Source organism: Lactuca virosa, chromosome 6, assembly GCF_052849685.1.
Source record: "Lactuca virosa cultivar CGN04683 chromosome 6, Lactuca_virosa_CGN04683_v6, whole genome shotgun sequence".
Classification (NCBI taxonomy): Eukaryota; Viridiplantae; Streptophyta; class Magnoliopsida; order Asterales; family Asteraceae; genus Lactuca; species Lactuca virosa.
Genome location: NC_136431.1, coordinates 265,601,548 through 265,618,582, shown reverse-complemented (window position 1 = coordinate 265,618,582; position 17,035 = coordinate 265,601,548). Strand labels below are relative to the sequence as shown.

The following is a 17,035-nucleotide window of genomic DNA, read 5'->3' as shown; positions in this document are numbered from 1 at the left end:
CAACAAGTACCATCTTGGCGCTACAAGGACATGCTTGGCGCAACAAGGCTTCTTCATGGCACAACAAGGCTTCTTCGTGGCGCAACAACATCCTTCTTGTCCCAACCCTTTAACAGATGGCGCAACAAGGTTCCCTTGTTGCTCCATATCACTCCCAAGTGCTCCAAACCTCTTCCAGGTACTCCAAACCCCCTTCAATATAATTTGTTCCTTTGGCACTTGATCCGTTTCTTTGTCAGATGATCCGTTCCTTTCTCAGATGACTCGTTCCTTTGTCACATGCTCCATGAACCCCAAGTGCTCAATTGAGTTTCAAGTGCTCCAAATGCTCCATGAACATGATCCAAATGCTCCATGAACATGATCCAAATGCTCAAGTCACATTTAGCACGACGGTTCCTTTTGAGTACATAACTATTCTACGTATAGCTAACGATTTGGACCAAAAGGGGCTTATAGCCTAGCGGTATTAGAAGCTAACGGAAATGCGCTCCTCAACCAAAGGTTAAAAGTTCAAGTCTCGCTGGAGACAAAAGGTGTAAATATAAGAGTAGGATAATGAGTGCGGGTGTTAGCCGTTCTAAAAAAAATTAATGATTTGAAAGAGAATTACAAATTCTTTAAATTGAAATGTGATGCTAGAGGTACACAGAATTTTACTATGATACAAAAGTGTTTAATACCAATTCGGTTTTTGGCATACAAAATCACCGCCGACGGAATAGATGAATATTTGAAGATGTTTGAGAGAACAACACTGAAGTATATGTATTTGTTTTGTGAATATGTTATCGAGCTTTACGGGAAAATATATATGTGGAAACTTATAGGAAGTGATATTGAATATTAATTGTTTGTGGCATATAAAGCAACACACAGTTTTCCAGAATGATTGAAAGCATTGGTTGTATGTATTGAGGGTGGGAAAATTGTCCAAATTCATGGCAATGTCAATTTACACGAGGTGATCATGGAATCCCGACAATAATACTAGAACCAGTGACATCACAAGACCTATGGTTTGGCATGCATACTTTGGTGTTGACGGGTCAAACAATGATTTAAATGTTCTTAATCAATCACATAAATTCCATGATATTCTAACAGGAAAAACACATGACTTTGCGTGTGTAGTGAATGGAAATCAATACAAGCATCGATATTATCTTGCTAATAGGATATATCTTGATTACACTACATTTTTCAAATTGTATGCAAATTCACAAGATGAAAAACAAAAATTGTTCAAGGAAATGCAAGAATCGGCAATGAAGGATATGGCGGAGTCCTAAAAAATGACACATAGTGAAACGCTGATCCGGACAAAATAAGCAAGATAACATATGCTTGTATCATATTATATAATATGATAAATATGAGAGAAGGGTCGGACTATTTTTCTATTTGTATTTATAATCCGTACAATGCACTTGATCCGCATGAACAATTTGTACCAGATAGATAGCCCCCAATACTTTTCAAGAGTTATAGAAATAATATATAGCAAAGAAAGAAACGTACAACAATCTTGGCCAAAATTTAACAAACCATATATACCAAATGCAACATCTTAACGACGATGATGACAATGAAGACATGAATAATGAAGAGTAGCTTTTTTTTTCAATTTTTATTATGTAATTTTCAAAATTTCTAAATTAATAAAACTTTTTTATATAAGGACCCATATGTGTAATTTATTAATGTGGTTGGGTCAGTAGTTGTACAAAAAATGAAAGGATCGATACTTGGCAAGTTTTACAGCAGGTCTAACATTCAAGAAATCTTTTACTTGGAAGGAAACAGAGATGTCCTCAACAGAAAAAGGTATGCTGCATTTTGAAAACACATATTGTAAATCTGTAATGAATAAGAAGTTGTTGTATAATTTTTAAAGTTTGTATATATATATGACATGATAGCATTCATTAAAGAGAACACCATGAAATATACCTGGAACTGTGTTCGATGTTCCAGTACAAAGGAATTACTGCTAGCATCATTAGAATCTTTTTCCATCCGACTCCTTATGCTTGAAATAACCTGGTTAAAAATAAGTAATTTATATCCCATATTATATGGAAACAGTTATAGTTCCCTAAAGATGAAATTCCATATCTAGCTAGTACTTACATTTGGGGATATATTATGAGTGTTGTATTTGGCATTTAAATAATTAATGCAGATTGTGTACAATTGCTACATGCTTAGAATCTGGAAAAAGTTGAAGTGTTAAGTGAGAGAATCAGCAAGAATTACATATGCATCCAATCATGTTTTATTTTAGTAAAATTCCGTAAAGCATGTATGAGAGAGAGAGAGGGAGAGTTACAGGGCATAGCTCATGGGTGATTTCATAAGATATCTTGTGCTTTTGGTGTTTAACCTGAGGGTTATCAAAATATGGGTTAACAAATAGAACAATGAAACATTAAAATAAATAAGTTGGTATGAAATTAGACAAAAGAAAAAACAATCTTTATCAAGGAGAGAATTAACCATACTAGAACATGTAAGGTACAACTTAGATTGAAGAAACATACCAAGAACCGAATAGCTTGTCTGATATGGACAAGTTCATTCCAAGCTGAGCTAGCATACTGTAATATAAAAAATAATTTTTTAGATCATAGAATAGTCGAATAAGAGTTAGTTGATCTCCTTACAAAAACGTTATTTGAACATTTAGAACTTAACCCAATTTTAAATGTTGTCATTTTGTAGCAATGCATACATTTCTACATAAATTGCTAAACTACAAACTCAAATTCTTTAACTTACAAAATAACTCGTAATCAACGCGATATCAGTTTCTCAAAAACAGAGTTAACAGGGATAAGTGTGTTTTAGAAGTAGAATTTGAACTTGATCATTTGAGGAATGAAAAAGAGTTATGGAATAGTATGGCATGTACCATTAGAGAGGTTTGTCACGGGATGCTTCAATCACCGTGTGCCACTTAGTGTTTTCTCCGACTAACTCAGGCTAACTTCGATGGCTTCGATGTATTAACGATTAAAGGAAGCAAGAGAAACGACAATAAACACTTCTAAGAAAAGAGCTTCTTTATACAACTTAACTTCTTACAAGAGAACTTCTTCGATGGTTTGGACAAATGAGTCCTCCCCCTATTTATAGGCATCCTACACCTCCTCAAAAGGAAGTTTCTAGATTTCGTATATTCCTGAGTATTCTAGATCGTTCTTACAAGATCCTTATCTATATACAAAGTTCTACACAATTCTATTCTATACTTTTGCATCCTAGAGAATTCTAGGTTGTTCTAGGGACTTATGGTAGATTATTACTTGTTCTACCATCTTCTTGATCAGTCTGGAAGATTCTAGAACACCGACTCGTGACACCCTCCCCCACTGAAATCCTTGACGTCCTCGTCAAGCCTTGGACTTGTATGCTTCGATCTTGTCTCTGAACTGCCATAAGTCTTGTTCTCGTTCCCAACTGGATTCCGTATCAGGTTGTCCCTTCCATCGAACATAGTACTCGGTCCAGTTTGGTGATCCTCTTTTGCGAATTATTCTGTCGGCTAGAATTTCGTCTACTTCCTTATCAAAGGAGATCACATTCGCAACTGGAGCTCGTTGTGATTCACTCCTAGACGGGTCTTCTTCATCTCGATTATAAGGTTTAAGGAGACTTACATGGAATACGGGGTGGACCTTTAAGTGGGTTGGTAAGTCGAGCTTATATGATCTAGTCCCGACCTTTTGGATCACCTGATACGGCCCTTCATATCTTCTTGTTAAGCCCTTGTGCACTTGTCGAGTGGACTTGAACATTCTCTGGGAAAATTTCACCATCACTTCGTCACCAACCATAAATTCACGCGGTTGTCTATTTCTGTCCGCCCACTTCTTCATGCGTTTGGCTCCTTTGGTCAAGTAAGACCTTGCTATGTCAAGTTCCTCGTTCCACCCTTTAGCGAACTTGTATGCGGGTGGACTAGTGCCTTTATACCCCCTAGTTAGTTCTTGTGGTGTCAAAGGTTGTTGACCCATGATGATTTCAAAAGGGCTTCTTCCAGTAGCCTCGCTCCGTTGTAGATTATAAGAAAATTGGGCTACATCAATTAAGTTAGCCCAATCCTGTTGATTAGCACTAACAAAGTGCCTTAGATAAATCTCCAGCAAATGATTCACCCTCTCGGTTTGTCCATCAGTTTGCGGATGAAAACTGGTCGAAAAGTGGAGCTCGGAACCCATGAGCTTAAATAATTCCCTCCAAAATTTTCCAGTAAACCGAGGGTCTCTATCACTTATGATGCTCCGAGGGAGTCCCCAATACTTTGCCACATGTTTGAAGAATAACCGACCAGCTTCCTCAGCTGTGCAATCTCTGGGAGCGGGAATGAACGTCCCGTATTTGGAGAAACGTTCTACGACCACCATGATGGAACCACAACCTTCAGATGTAGGTAAGGCCGAGATGAAATCAAAAGTTATACTTTCCCAAGGGTGCTCCGCGATCAGCAATGGTTCTAACAACCCTGCTGTCTTGGACTGTTCCACCTTGTCTTGTTGGCATACGAGACATGTCCGAACATAGGCGTCTACATCATCCCTCATCCTTGGCCAGTAGTAAGTCTTTTCTACAATTGCCATGGTTCGGTGTGTTCCAGGATGCCCTGCCCATTTTGAATCATGACATTCTTTTAGGACTTCTCTCCTTAAGTCGTCCCATTTCGGAACATACATTCGATTACCGACAGTGAGTAATAGTCCATCTTCGACCCAAATTTTCCGGTCTTCCTTTCATTAGCCATCTCCATTAAGCTTTTTGTTAACGGGTCATGGCTTATTCCTTCTTTGATGCGATCAGTAAAGGAGCAGGTTACCCGAGAGATGGTTGCCAATTCCGCTTTCCGACTTAGAGCATCGGCGATGACATTTGCCTTCCCTGGCTTATACTCCATGACATAATCAAACTCAGCCAAGAAATCTTGCCAACGGGCTTGCTTGGGACTTAGCTTTTTCTGATTTTGAAAGTAGCTTGTAGCGACATTGTCAGTTTGAATTACAAACCGATTCCCGAGTAAATAATGTCTCCACACTCGAAGGCAATGTATAATCGCTGTCATCTCCTTATCATGTATCAGATACCTTCGCTCGGTCTCATTAAGTTTCCGACTTTCGTATGCCACCGGATGATCTTCTTGTAACAAAACACTGCCTATAGCAAAGTCTGAGGCATCAGTTTGTACCTGGAACGGCTTCGAGTAATTGGGTAATGCTAGAATTGGTTCTTTCGTGACGGCCTTCTTCAACTCCTCAAACGTTTCTTGACACTTGTCCGTCCACTCCCATGCGACCTTCTTTTTAAGTAGATCAGTTAGTGGAGCTGACCTTGCCGAGTATTCTAATATGAATCTTCGATAATAATTAACCAGACCTAGGAACGATCGTAGTTCAGACACGTTCTTAGGTGGTTCCCACTCTGAAATTGCTTTTATTTTGCTTTCATCCATGTAGATCTTCCCGTCCTTAATCTTGTGCCCAAGGAATGTTACGTCGGGTTGGGCAAAAGTGCATTTCTCCATCTTCACATACAATTGGTTTTCCTTTAATGACTGAAAAACCAATCTTAGATGTTCCACGTGTTCCTCCAACGTTTCTGAGTAGACTACGATGTCGTCTAGATACACTACTACGAACTTATCCAAGAACGGGTGGAAGATTTTGTTCATGAGGGTGCAAAATGTGGCTGGTGCGTTTGTGAGTCCAAAGGGCATGACCAAGAACTCAAATGATCCATACCTGGTCACACATGTTGTCTTTGACTCGTCTCCTGCTGCTATGCGAACTTGCCAATACCCCGATCGCAGATCTAACTTTGTGAACCATCGAGCATTTGTGAGTCGATCGAAGAGATCGGCTACTAAGGGGATGGGGTACTTGTTCTTCACGGTTACCTTATTCAAGGATCGATAGTCAATATACATTCTTAGACTACTGTCATGTTTCCTTTGGAACAATACTGGGGTGCCAAACTGAGCTTTGGAAGGTCTGATGAAGCCAACGTCTAGTAACTCCTTCAACTGTTTTCTTAGCTCTTCTAATTCCGGTGGTGCCATTCGGTAAGGCCCCAACGCTGGTGGTCTTGCTCCTGGTTCTAATTCTATCTCATGATCTACCTCTCTTTGTGGTGGTAGTTTCTTGGGTAGTTCTGGTGGCATTACCTCTTTAAATTCCTAAAAAACGCTTCCTGTGGCCAGTAACACCACATGCAAAGCATGTAACACCTTTCATTAGACACACGAGCCTCTTGTGTCCTACTTCTCCACATCCAAAACAGACCACGGTTCTTTCCTCTAGTCTGCATTCGCCCGGATGATTCTTTCCACAATTTCGACAAGCTGGCGACTGAAGAGAAAAAGATTGTGACCTGCCGCGGCCACGAAAAGCACTCTGAGATTGTACTTGCTTGCTAGGTTCAGATCGAACGGATTGAGTTGGTGGAATAGGGGAAGCAGGAGCAGTCCTTTCAGTACGTGGATGTTTCGAAACAGTAAGAGTGGCACCACGTATTTCTAAGTCATGCTCATGCTTTCGAGCATACTCAACAGCTTTATCAAATGATAGTACTTCCCGATTGGCAACGAAATCGTGAATTTCGTGCCGTAGTCCTTCTAAGAATAACTGAATTTTCTCATCTTCAGTTGGAATATACTTTACGGCAAACCGTGCTTTTTGATTGAACTGAGTTTCATACTCATTGACAGTCATTCCTCCCTGTTTAAGCTCGAGGAATTCTTTCTCCAACCTCCTCCTCATGTCTAGAGGACAATACTTCTCTAGCACACGAGTTTTGAACATTTCCCAGGATAAATTCTCCTGGTCAAACTTGCTGAGAGCTTCATAGGTTGCTTCCCACCAGACCAAGGCTTCTCCGATGAGCATTGCAGAAGTATAGTTAGCCTTGTCTTCAGCATCTACATGAGAAATACGAAACACTTTTTCTGTGTTCTGGATCCAAGTAAGAACAACAATTGGATTAAGAACACCAGAAAACTCTGTAGCACCGCTACTCTTGAAATCTTTAAACGAGGGACGCTTCACCTCTCCTCTCGAAGATTCTCCAGTGGCTTTCTCTTTTCCTTTATCACCACTCTTTTTGTGTTCTTCGAGAGTCTGTCGAATAACACCGGTAAGTTTACCCAAGAGTCGCTCCTCACGAGGAGATACTGGAGTATTCACTTCCTCAGGTTGAGGACCTACACCAACCTCGGGGGTATGACTACTAACCTGTTCAGCCATTGCTCTGCAATAGGGAGTAATATTGTATTTTAGAATATTAGGGTTTACTATTACCTAATACTTTTTTATATATATTTCCTATGGTTTGTATCCCTATACTTATAATGATTAAGTTCATATATTGAACTTTCAATAGTTTAAGTCTAAATACCAATCCGTGGAATTTAGTTCACTTAAACCACTGCTCTGATACCATGATTGAAAGAACCCCTTTCTATACTTTCATATTTCTGAAAGACCCAAACTTTCATATTTGACAGTTGTTATTCCGAAACATGCTACATGCATATTCATAAAACAATATTTTATATTGATAAAACGGTTACAAACTACTAGATACAAACCCACTATCTCATAGTGTTATATATTACATAACTTCCCAGGATTCTATAGATTTATACATATGGGAGTGCAAAATACAATAGTTTCAAACTATTCGAAAATCTTCTATCAATACAGTAGTTTCAAACTATTCAAAAATCTGCTAGCAGTATATAACTATACTGGATGCTTATCTCCTGTAAATTAGTTAAACATTGAGAGGGGTAAGCGGTGGCGCTTAGTGAGTTCAATAATAGATACAATATAACGTTATGCCATATATATACTGTAATATGCCAGAAGCAAAGAGGAACAAGGAACAACAAAGGCATAATGCGAAAAGCTTTCCATATTAATCAATGAGACATTACAAATTCCATACTTGATATAAAATCAATAAAGTTTCAGCACAAATGGCACAGTAAATACTCAAGAATATCATTTTGCTAGAATATTTAGGCTTTCAGCCTTATCTTAGCATACTACCGAAGCCAAAGTGATGCCTATGTCATACACTTCATGGTCAACGGTTCATACCAATACCCAAGTGATGCTTATGTCATACACTTCAAGTCAGAGGTATAGCCTTGCTATAAAATAGCAGATACAACAACTCAAGATGATAACATGGAAAAGCACATAGCACATATAACACATAACATACAATTGTTCCTATATATTAAACTCACAAAGAAATAACCGAGGGTCAAAATAGTAATTTGGGCATCACTTCGGCTTTAAATATGACTTTCTTCGTTGAAAACCGGAAGTTTTCTTGAAAACCAGGCTCTGCGAAGGTAGAGCTTCGAAACCGAAAAGATAAAATTTTCGGGCTTCTCGGAAATCTCGGGGCGCGTTTTGGGCTTTGGAATAAGTACCGGGGCTTCGGGGGAAGTCGGAATGCAAGAAAATGTTGAAAAGGGGTGAAAAAGGCCAAGTTTTAAACTTCTAACCGGGAGGTCTCGCACCCCTTATATAGGTGCGAGCCTCGGATCCGAAGCGAGGAGAGGAGGGCACGCGGCTGCGAGGTTCGGACAAGGTGGCAGCAGGGTGAGGCTCGGACGGACAGGTGCTCGCTTCGCATTGGTCGGATGACGCGGCTTCTGGCTTCGGATCGGGTCGGCTGCTTCGGTCCAATGGGAGGAGGACACGAGGGTCGGATCACGTGTGGCATGCGAGGATCACGTGGCCCTTCGGACATCTGTGCGACACGCGTCGCTTCTCGGGCATGCCACGCAGCAGCTTCGGACACGTGGCCAACTCCGAGCGAGGGTGACGTGGCAATCACTATTCATGCGAAATTTCTCGAAAAATGTGCCCAATCTTGTAAAATCCATAACTTTCTCATACGGACTCCGTTTTTGACGTTCTTTATATGCACGCGTAGAGAAAATTATGCTCTACAACTTTCGTTTAGACTTCGTCGGAAAATTTTGACTTTATTTTTATATTATTATTTTTAACAGACCGGGACTGGTAAATCCGTTAAAAATTCATAACTTCTTCATCCGACGTCCGTTTTTGTCAGACTTTTTACCGTTGTACTACTAATGACGAGACCTTCGATTCTCGTTTAGGTTGTGTCGGCTAAAAATCACTCGATCTAAAATTCGAGTTTTTAGCTGTCTACTGCTAAGCTGAAACTTGTAAAAATCATAACTTCCTCATACGAAGTCAGATTTTGGCGTTCTTTTTATCGAACTTCTCGGTTTAACGAATACTACGACTTTCATTTAGATCACTAAGGCTAAAAAGTAGTTTATCAAAAACTCACTTTTTACGTCATTCGGCACCGTGCCGGTTTTATCGCGGATCTTCGATTGGTCATAACTTCTTCGTTATAACTCCGATTTCGATGCGGTTTTCACCTATATGTTTCTAACGAGATTATCTACAATTTTCAACAATAAAATTTTACTTATTTCAAGTTTTATATTTTCACTAAATTTCACTATTTAGCTTTTAATTGGAATCTCATAAGACTTCCAAAAATTTATGAGTGATTCTAAACATAGTTTTACCTTATTTCTAGTAAAAACTATCTGTTAGAACTCAATACTCAATATCACATAGTATTTCATAATATTATTTATATAAAACACGATCTCAAAACGTGTATGTTACACGTTCTCACATAGGTATAGGACGGTCGTGTCTATTTTAGGCTTATCGTCCTTTACCCCGATTGCATTGAAATAACATTCTACGGACCAGAAAAATTCTTCAAGAAGTTTAGGGTCACGCTTACCTCCGTACTTCAGGGGTTTAGGTGCATCGGCATGTGGCGTCATCTTTGTACTTGCTCCTCCAGCAATTGCGGCTTTGCACAAATTTACTTCGGCTTCTAGAGTAGCTACCTTCTCACGGAACTCATTCCGCAGGGTGTTAATAAGTCCAAGGACTTCTCCCTTGATGAGACCGATGGTATCCTTCAATCCATCGCTCGTGTCACTTATCTCGGCAATAAACTGATCGATGGTATCCTTCTATTCAAGGATCTCACCGACGTTAATCTCTGTCCTTGTAAGCTTGTTCTCTAAGCTTGCCAAGGCATCTATCGATTGGTCCCTCTTCCTGGACTTTCTTCCTTTCTCCTCGACGACAGGAGGCACGTTTACGACTTCACTACTTCCTCCTTCCGTAGCCATGATCTCTTGCTTATACGAACTCTGGCTCTGATACCACGTGTCACGGGATGCTTCAATCACCGTGTGCCACTTAGTGTTTTCTCCGACTAACTCAGGCTAACTTCGATGGCTTCGATGTATTAACGATTAAAGGAAGCAAGAGAAACGACAATAAACACTTCTAAGAAAAGAGCTTCTTTATACAACTTAACTTCTTACAAGAGAACTTCTTCGATGGTTTGGACAAATGAGTCCTCCCCCTATTTATATGCATCCTACACCTCCTCAAAGGGAAGTTTCTAGATTTCGTATATTCCTGAGTATTCTAGATCATTCTTACAAGATCCTTATCTATATACAAAGTTCTACACAATTCTATTCTATACTTTTGCATCCTAGAGAATTCTAGGTTGTTCTAGGGACTTATGGTAGATTATTACTTGTTCTACCATCTTCTTGATCGGTCTGGAAGATTCTAGAACACCGACTCGTGACAGGTTGCCAAAGATACACTTGGGATGTCAACAATGAAGATAATGTTGAGATAAATTGTGATAAACACACAATAAAGATGTGAAGAAAAAAAAATTAAGAACACAAGGAAATACATGGTTCACACAATCAGAGTAATCATGCTAATCCACATGCGAATTTAGAAAGATTTTTATTAGATTTGTAGCCATCACATGTGCTTTTTGCTTAGGGTTACAAACATCACCATTCGGTTTGGCCCTTTGGTTTGAGCATCGTAACTTTGCAGCTCGCTACAACAGTTTTGTTGTGCCTTACACCTTGTTCCCGAGTTCAATTTAATAATGGAAAGAAATTGGTGGAAGTGAGAAGAAATTAAAAGAAATTAGTGTTCCCGAGTTTCACTAAAGGAATGAAGTGGAAGGAATGGAAGGATCATTTTCCCTCCTAATTTTCCTTTCGATTTGGAAGGATTTGGAGAGAAAGAACAAAATGTTTAATTTTCCTTCCACTTCTCTCCAACCTGGGAACACAAAATACAAACTTATTTTCCTTTCATGTCTCTTCTTTTCTCTCCTAATTTTCTTTTCTTTTCTTTTCTTTGCTACAACTCGGAAACTAGGCGTTAGAGTCGAGCACAACAACATAGTTACGACTTCACCACAAACCACACCACATCTTCACTAATTGGAGGGTGATCAACAAAATTTTCCTCAAGAGGAATATTAGCCTCCACAACTCAACAATTTCCGACTAACTAGAGGGTGATCAACCAATCTGCAGGTTGCAACCATCCAAACTTGAACTCTGTAAATCCCATATCTTCCTCTCTAGCCCTCACCGCCGGTTCAGGCCATACACAACTTCAAGTATTCTATTGTAATAGCAATGGTAAACATGTTTGGTGGATTCTTAGTACCAAGGATCTTCCTTAAGAACATAAAACCATCAGTTATTTATCTCTTATAAAATGACACCTCATTTGGATGTGTTTCGTTCTACTATGAAACACTGGATTCTTCGCGAGATGAACTGCACATTGGTTATCAAAATACATGACACAAGCTTCTTGTTTCATGCCCAACTCTGATAGAGGTTATTCAACCAAAGGACATATCAAACTCCACAACTCAACATGAAAATGGGCATAAAGAATCGTGGTAGTGGAACAAGAAGGTCCAATCTAAGGTTAAGTTAAAACAAACTTCCTTACGTAGCTTTCCTCAATGTAACTATGGTTTCCAACTAGGTTCTTCATATATAGTGCCAAATCATATTAGTCGTTCCAAAAAATATAAAATTAAGTCACTTTTATGAGTTTTGATTAAGTAGTAAGGGTGTATGGTATCGTCACTCGTGGGTTATATGTGAAAAGAAAGCCACGTAGACTTTTTACCATTTCACAACCAACCACCAGGTTGTGGAAATGGTGTTCACCGGTGGGTTGGTGGTGATGAGGCAAAAAGAAGAGAGAGATAAAGAGAGATGATGCTGTTGCCATTTTTCTATTGGCTGTCTTCCTCCGTCTCCATGGTCTCCATGGAGACGCCACAACCAAACCACCAGGGCTGGGAGCGGTGTTCACGTGTGGATTGCTATCCACTCCGGATAGGAAAGAGGCACAACTTCTTGTTGAACAAGTGCAAAGTGTGGCTTAACTACCGCTACAACAAACACTTGTTAAAATTAACACATGTGTAATTGTATATTGGGCACCTGCAACGAGTTCCTCAAAAAGATTAATGTTGTTGATTTCATGCATTGTGAGGTGTTTGGTTTCAGAAGAACAGATTCAACTAATTAAAAGAACTTTCGATACATATTTAGGTTTTTTCCTTTTATTCTTTTTCTTTTATTGGTTAAAAATGCAAAAGCTAGTGGCTTTATAATATTGACTCCTTGTAATGTTCTAAGTTATTGGGAACCACAAGCAACTACATTCGTTTTTAAGAAAAATCTGGCATAGATACACAACTTAAAAAAAGTCAAATAAAGTATTACCTCTTTTTTTGCTTCGAAACACCATTGCTCCAACTTTCTTAAACCGACTCTAAGATATTTCCCATTGCTGGAGGTACAACACTCTTGACGTAGAAGAAGACTGCAGAGTAAAGATAATTGCAAAAGAATAATTATAATAGGAAACTAAGAAACTGGCATAACAAAAAAAAGTGGAAGTTCAGTAACCACCTATTAAAGAGTTCTACATTGATATATGAGAAAATTTGAGCAAATATCTTCCGCACAATTATAGGAAGCACCTGAAATGCAACTACATGAGAAAATCTTGCAAAAGTTACCTTCTAAACAATTGCAATCCACTCTCATGGAATGCAGAAAGTTTAGGTGATGTTTTAATAAGGGTTGTGAAATGAACTTTTTTTACTTTATAATGCGACAATGTTTTGACTTGTTACTAGTTTATGCAATAAAATTCATCTCTTTTTCTATCAACAATAAAAATTATCTCTAACCAATATCGTTTAGTCACAAATTAAAATGTAGTTGTGAAATTTAATTGCATTAATTGGTAAAAAGTGAAACGCGGTTGCATTTCATAAGTATGTTAATATTTATATAATAAAGATGAGGCTATGGATAATGCACATACAAAATTTTCTTTCAATGTGTTGAGAAGAGTGTTGAGACGATCAATGATATGTTGCCAGTGACTGAATTGAGATTCATTGCCAATCGATTCTCCATATGTTGGCACTTCCTTGGACGTAAGTTGAGCCTGTATTTTCACAATTATAATATGGATACATTTATCATATGCAATATTGGAAATCAGTTGAATATATGATTATGAATGTATGGTTATGAACCAAAGTTTAACCTGAATGCACAAGGCAAGTAATGATCCCAACTCCTCCTTGAAGTTGTCACCCATAATTCCATACATTTTTTCTACATATACTGTTAGTTGCTTCTTAAAAACTAAAGTTGGGGATTTGGCTTCAACTTGTTGTAGTACCTTAAGTGCAGCCCTAGCCTCAGTCTCGACTCGGGACCCAACCTCATCCTCATCCTCATCCACAAACACAAATTCTTCATCAGTAAAGTTGATAGAAGACAAGGATGATAGAAATGCCTAGACATATAAATAGGAAACCATATCATGCATTGTTAGTTATGTATGTATGAAATAAAGTTCACAACAATAGCTATATAAGTTGAAAAGATATAACTAATGTTAGGATTTAAATCAATACCCTTGCTATTCTTCCAAACAATGAAGTAGATGCATTTGGAGATGGTGGTTTCCAAACTGAACTTGCACCATCAAGTTTTAGACTTTTATGGATTAAGAATAATAGAGTAGATGCATTGGATAACCAATATGCGATCTGATCATTATCATCTTGATCCTGCAATAGATGAATTGTGATTACAATTGAAATAATCTAAAAGATAATGTAATCATTTAGTTGTAAGCTGAAAAACAAGGGAATGAATACTGAGAGTACATAAAATAAGGATGACTCAGTTAAAGAAATCTCAATGTAGTTGTAATTCTACTCATTATTTAACCCCAAGGAAAAAAATCCACCCACAAACACAAAGACAACAAGAGGGCTAACTGAAAACAGTTTGCAGATATGCTCTCACATGAAAAAATAAGAATTTTCTCATGTGTTTTGTTCCTAATTAAAGAAATTTAGTATGTACTAAATTCCTAGCTAAGTTGCAACGGGAAACGGATACGGAACGGAAACGGGAAACGGCAAAACTCAAAAATTCAAGATACGGATCCGGCAAAGATACGACAATATAAAAATATGAAAAAACATATATATATATATATATATATATATATATATATATATATATATATTAAAGAAATTCCAAAATATGATAATAATCAATCAATTTCTGAATTGGTGAGTGCCTGAGTGGTGAATTTTTTCTTCTTCTGTTCTTGATCGTCGACAGGTATAATGTATTGATGCAAAACAATAAACGAGTAAACCACTAAACCTGGCTGGACGTGGATTATAATAAAACAGGAGGCAGCGGTCGGTGATAGTTGTAGGGTAATGTCGAATTGTTGATTACAATAGCCCATTATTACTCTATTAAAAAGCCCATGCAAAAAAAAAAAAAAAAAAAAAAGGAAACTTTGTGGAAACTTGAAGGAAACGTTTCTGGATAATCTGATACGTCCAGGAAACGTTTCTTAGCCGTTTCCCCCAAGTATCTGATACGGGTACGCCACCCTAAATGCCGTCTCCATGCATCATAGATTCCTAGTATCTTGCTTAGAGTAAACATGACTAGATTAATGTAAGTTGACGCCCTTAATCAAATTGATTTCTAATAGTACTTTGTTTATTGTTAGTGAATACCTCAATTGCTGAAATAATCATCTGCATAATTCGATCAAACACGGTGGTACTTTCAGCTTCACGACATTTCCAATGGAGGAGGCATTTGTATATGGTAAATGCTGCAACAGGTTTCCCATGACTGAATCCAATGTTTTGCATAACGAACTCAATAAGGGTAGCAACAACGTCCTGCAATATCCAAACTCATATTAGCAATATAAACCAATTCCAGTATTAAAAAAAGAAGGAAAATGAAATGAAAAGACTTACTTGAATATTTAATGCTTCCTCAATCTCCTCAATGACTGTGTCCATTGTAGGGCGTTCCCTTAAATTAAAACTAATGCACTTATATGCAATATCTTTGAACACATCAAAAGAACCACTATCAATTTGATCTCTTATATATGGATCAATTAACTTGTGTGGTTGTTTGAGATAATATCGTCTGACAAACTTTATCAGAGACTGAGGCCTATCACTTCCAATTCTCTTTGTATCATAGACCAACATCCCACTTAACATTTCAAAAAGTACTACACCGAATGAGTAAACATCGGATTCTTTATAGAGGATGCCACTTTCATTGTAAGTGGGATCCAAGTAAAATTGGGTACCCGCAACTTTTGTATAAAGTTGTGTATTTTGATGATCTTTGTGATCCAACTTTGACAACCCAAAATCACAAACTTTTGCAACGAAATTTTCATCTAACAAAATGTTAGCACCCTTGATGTCTCTGTGTATTACTCCATTTTGCCTCCCAAGACCCCTGTGAAGGTAATCGAGTCCTCTTGCTGCCCCTATGCAAATCTTCAGGCGTTGTGTCCATCATTGACGGAGCTTGAACATTTGAGTCGGGGGGCCGAAAGTAAAATATATATAAAAATTGAAGAACAGGGGGGTAGCAGTCAAATTTTTTAGTTTTGGGTGTAATATGTAAAATCTTTAATAGTAATGGACTAGTTCAAAAAAAAAAAAAAAAAAATCAGGGGGGGCTTAAGAAGATCCGTCCATGGTGTCCATGTTATGCAACGAATTTTATCTGGATCTTGGAGATGATGATCGAGACTTCCATTGATAGCATACTCGTAAACTATAATCATCTCATTGTCTTCATCACAGTAACCAATGAAAGAGATGATGTTTTTATGGTGGAATCTGGAAATCATCTCAAGCTCGTTGTGGAACTCGTGCTCTCCTTGATAGCTATCTTGATCCAGGCGTTTTATAGCAACTATGTGGTTTTTCCAGTGTTCAGAGAGTTCTCCTTTGTAAACTTTACCGAATCCACCGCTTCCAATGCATCTTTTAGGACTGAATTTTTCGGTGGCACGGTTGATTTCCTTTAGTGGAATTAGATTTACAAATTTAGTGGAATTAGATACTTTGTAAGGTTTACCTTTGAAGAAGACATTGTCTTTTTGATATTGATGATACACCCCAATGAATGAATAAATACAATGATGGAGTTTGCTTGCATGATTGAATCCCACTACTTCACATGTATTTATGCAAGACATAAAAAAGTTATTAATGAGATCCACATTAAATTAGATACAAGTAGTTGGCTTAATGTATTTTATAAATTAATATTTGGAAAAGAAATAACTACCATATTATATATACATATATAATTGTTGGCATAAAAACATGGCCTAGTTACATACATACTAAGGAAGGTAAAGTTCTCAAAATTTTAATGTCCTGTAAACAATGTAATAAAAAAATACAAATGAGTTTTTCAGATAATATAACTGTGATATTGTTGCATACTAGTCTAGTTGTGCGAGAGTTTTCTCTAGCATACTTTCATATTCATAATCTATTTAAAAAATACAAATATGATAATTGAATAACTCAATACAGAAATTAAAACTATTAAGATAACTTAAAATAGAATCTATAAGATATCAAGTTAATGGTTATGAGAATTTTTATGTTCACTTAACTTGTTTTAAAAAATAAATTTGACCTTACACTACTATATGATCAGTTGATCACCCATACC

General features: G+C 37.7%; 1 protein-coding gene across 4 annotated transcripts; it reads right to left on the bottom strand.

Moving 5' to 3' along the window:
• Positions 1-1,687: 1,687 nt before the first annotated feature.
• LOC145120785 (myosin-6-like) lies at positions 1,688-16,479 on the bottom strand. Of its 4 annotated transcripts, XR_013714360.1 has the most exons (12): positions 15,295-16,479; positions 15,043-15,213; positions 13,909-14,064; positions 13,533-13,787; positions 13,305-13,430; positions 12,884-12,954; positions 12,695-12,794; positions 2,544-2,600; positions 2,333-2,386; positions 2,134-2,214; positions 1,954-2,043; positions 1,688-1,832 (listed from the first exon to the last, which is right to left on the bottom strand). XR_013714360.1 is itself a non-coding variant. In XM_079056579.1 (10 exons), exons 1-10 carry the CDS (start codon positions 15,547-15,549, stop codon positions 2,200-2,202), a joined length of 1,260 nt encoding a protein of 419 aa, XP_078912705.1. In that variant the 5' UTR covers positions 15,550-16,479; the 3' UTR covers positions 2,075-2,199. The 4 variants fall into 4 exon arrangements, 2 of the variants coding, with proteins under 2 accessions (XP_078912705.1, XP_078912704.1); XR_013714359.1 differs by having other exon boundaries at positions 2,134-2,386; XM_079056579.1 differs by lacking the exons at positions 1,688-1,832; positions 1,954-2,043 and having other exon boundaries at positions 2,075-2,214.
• Between the last annotated feature and the right edge of the window lie 556 nt (positions 16,480-17,035).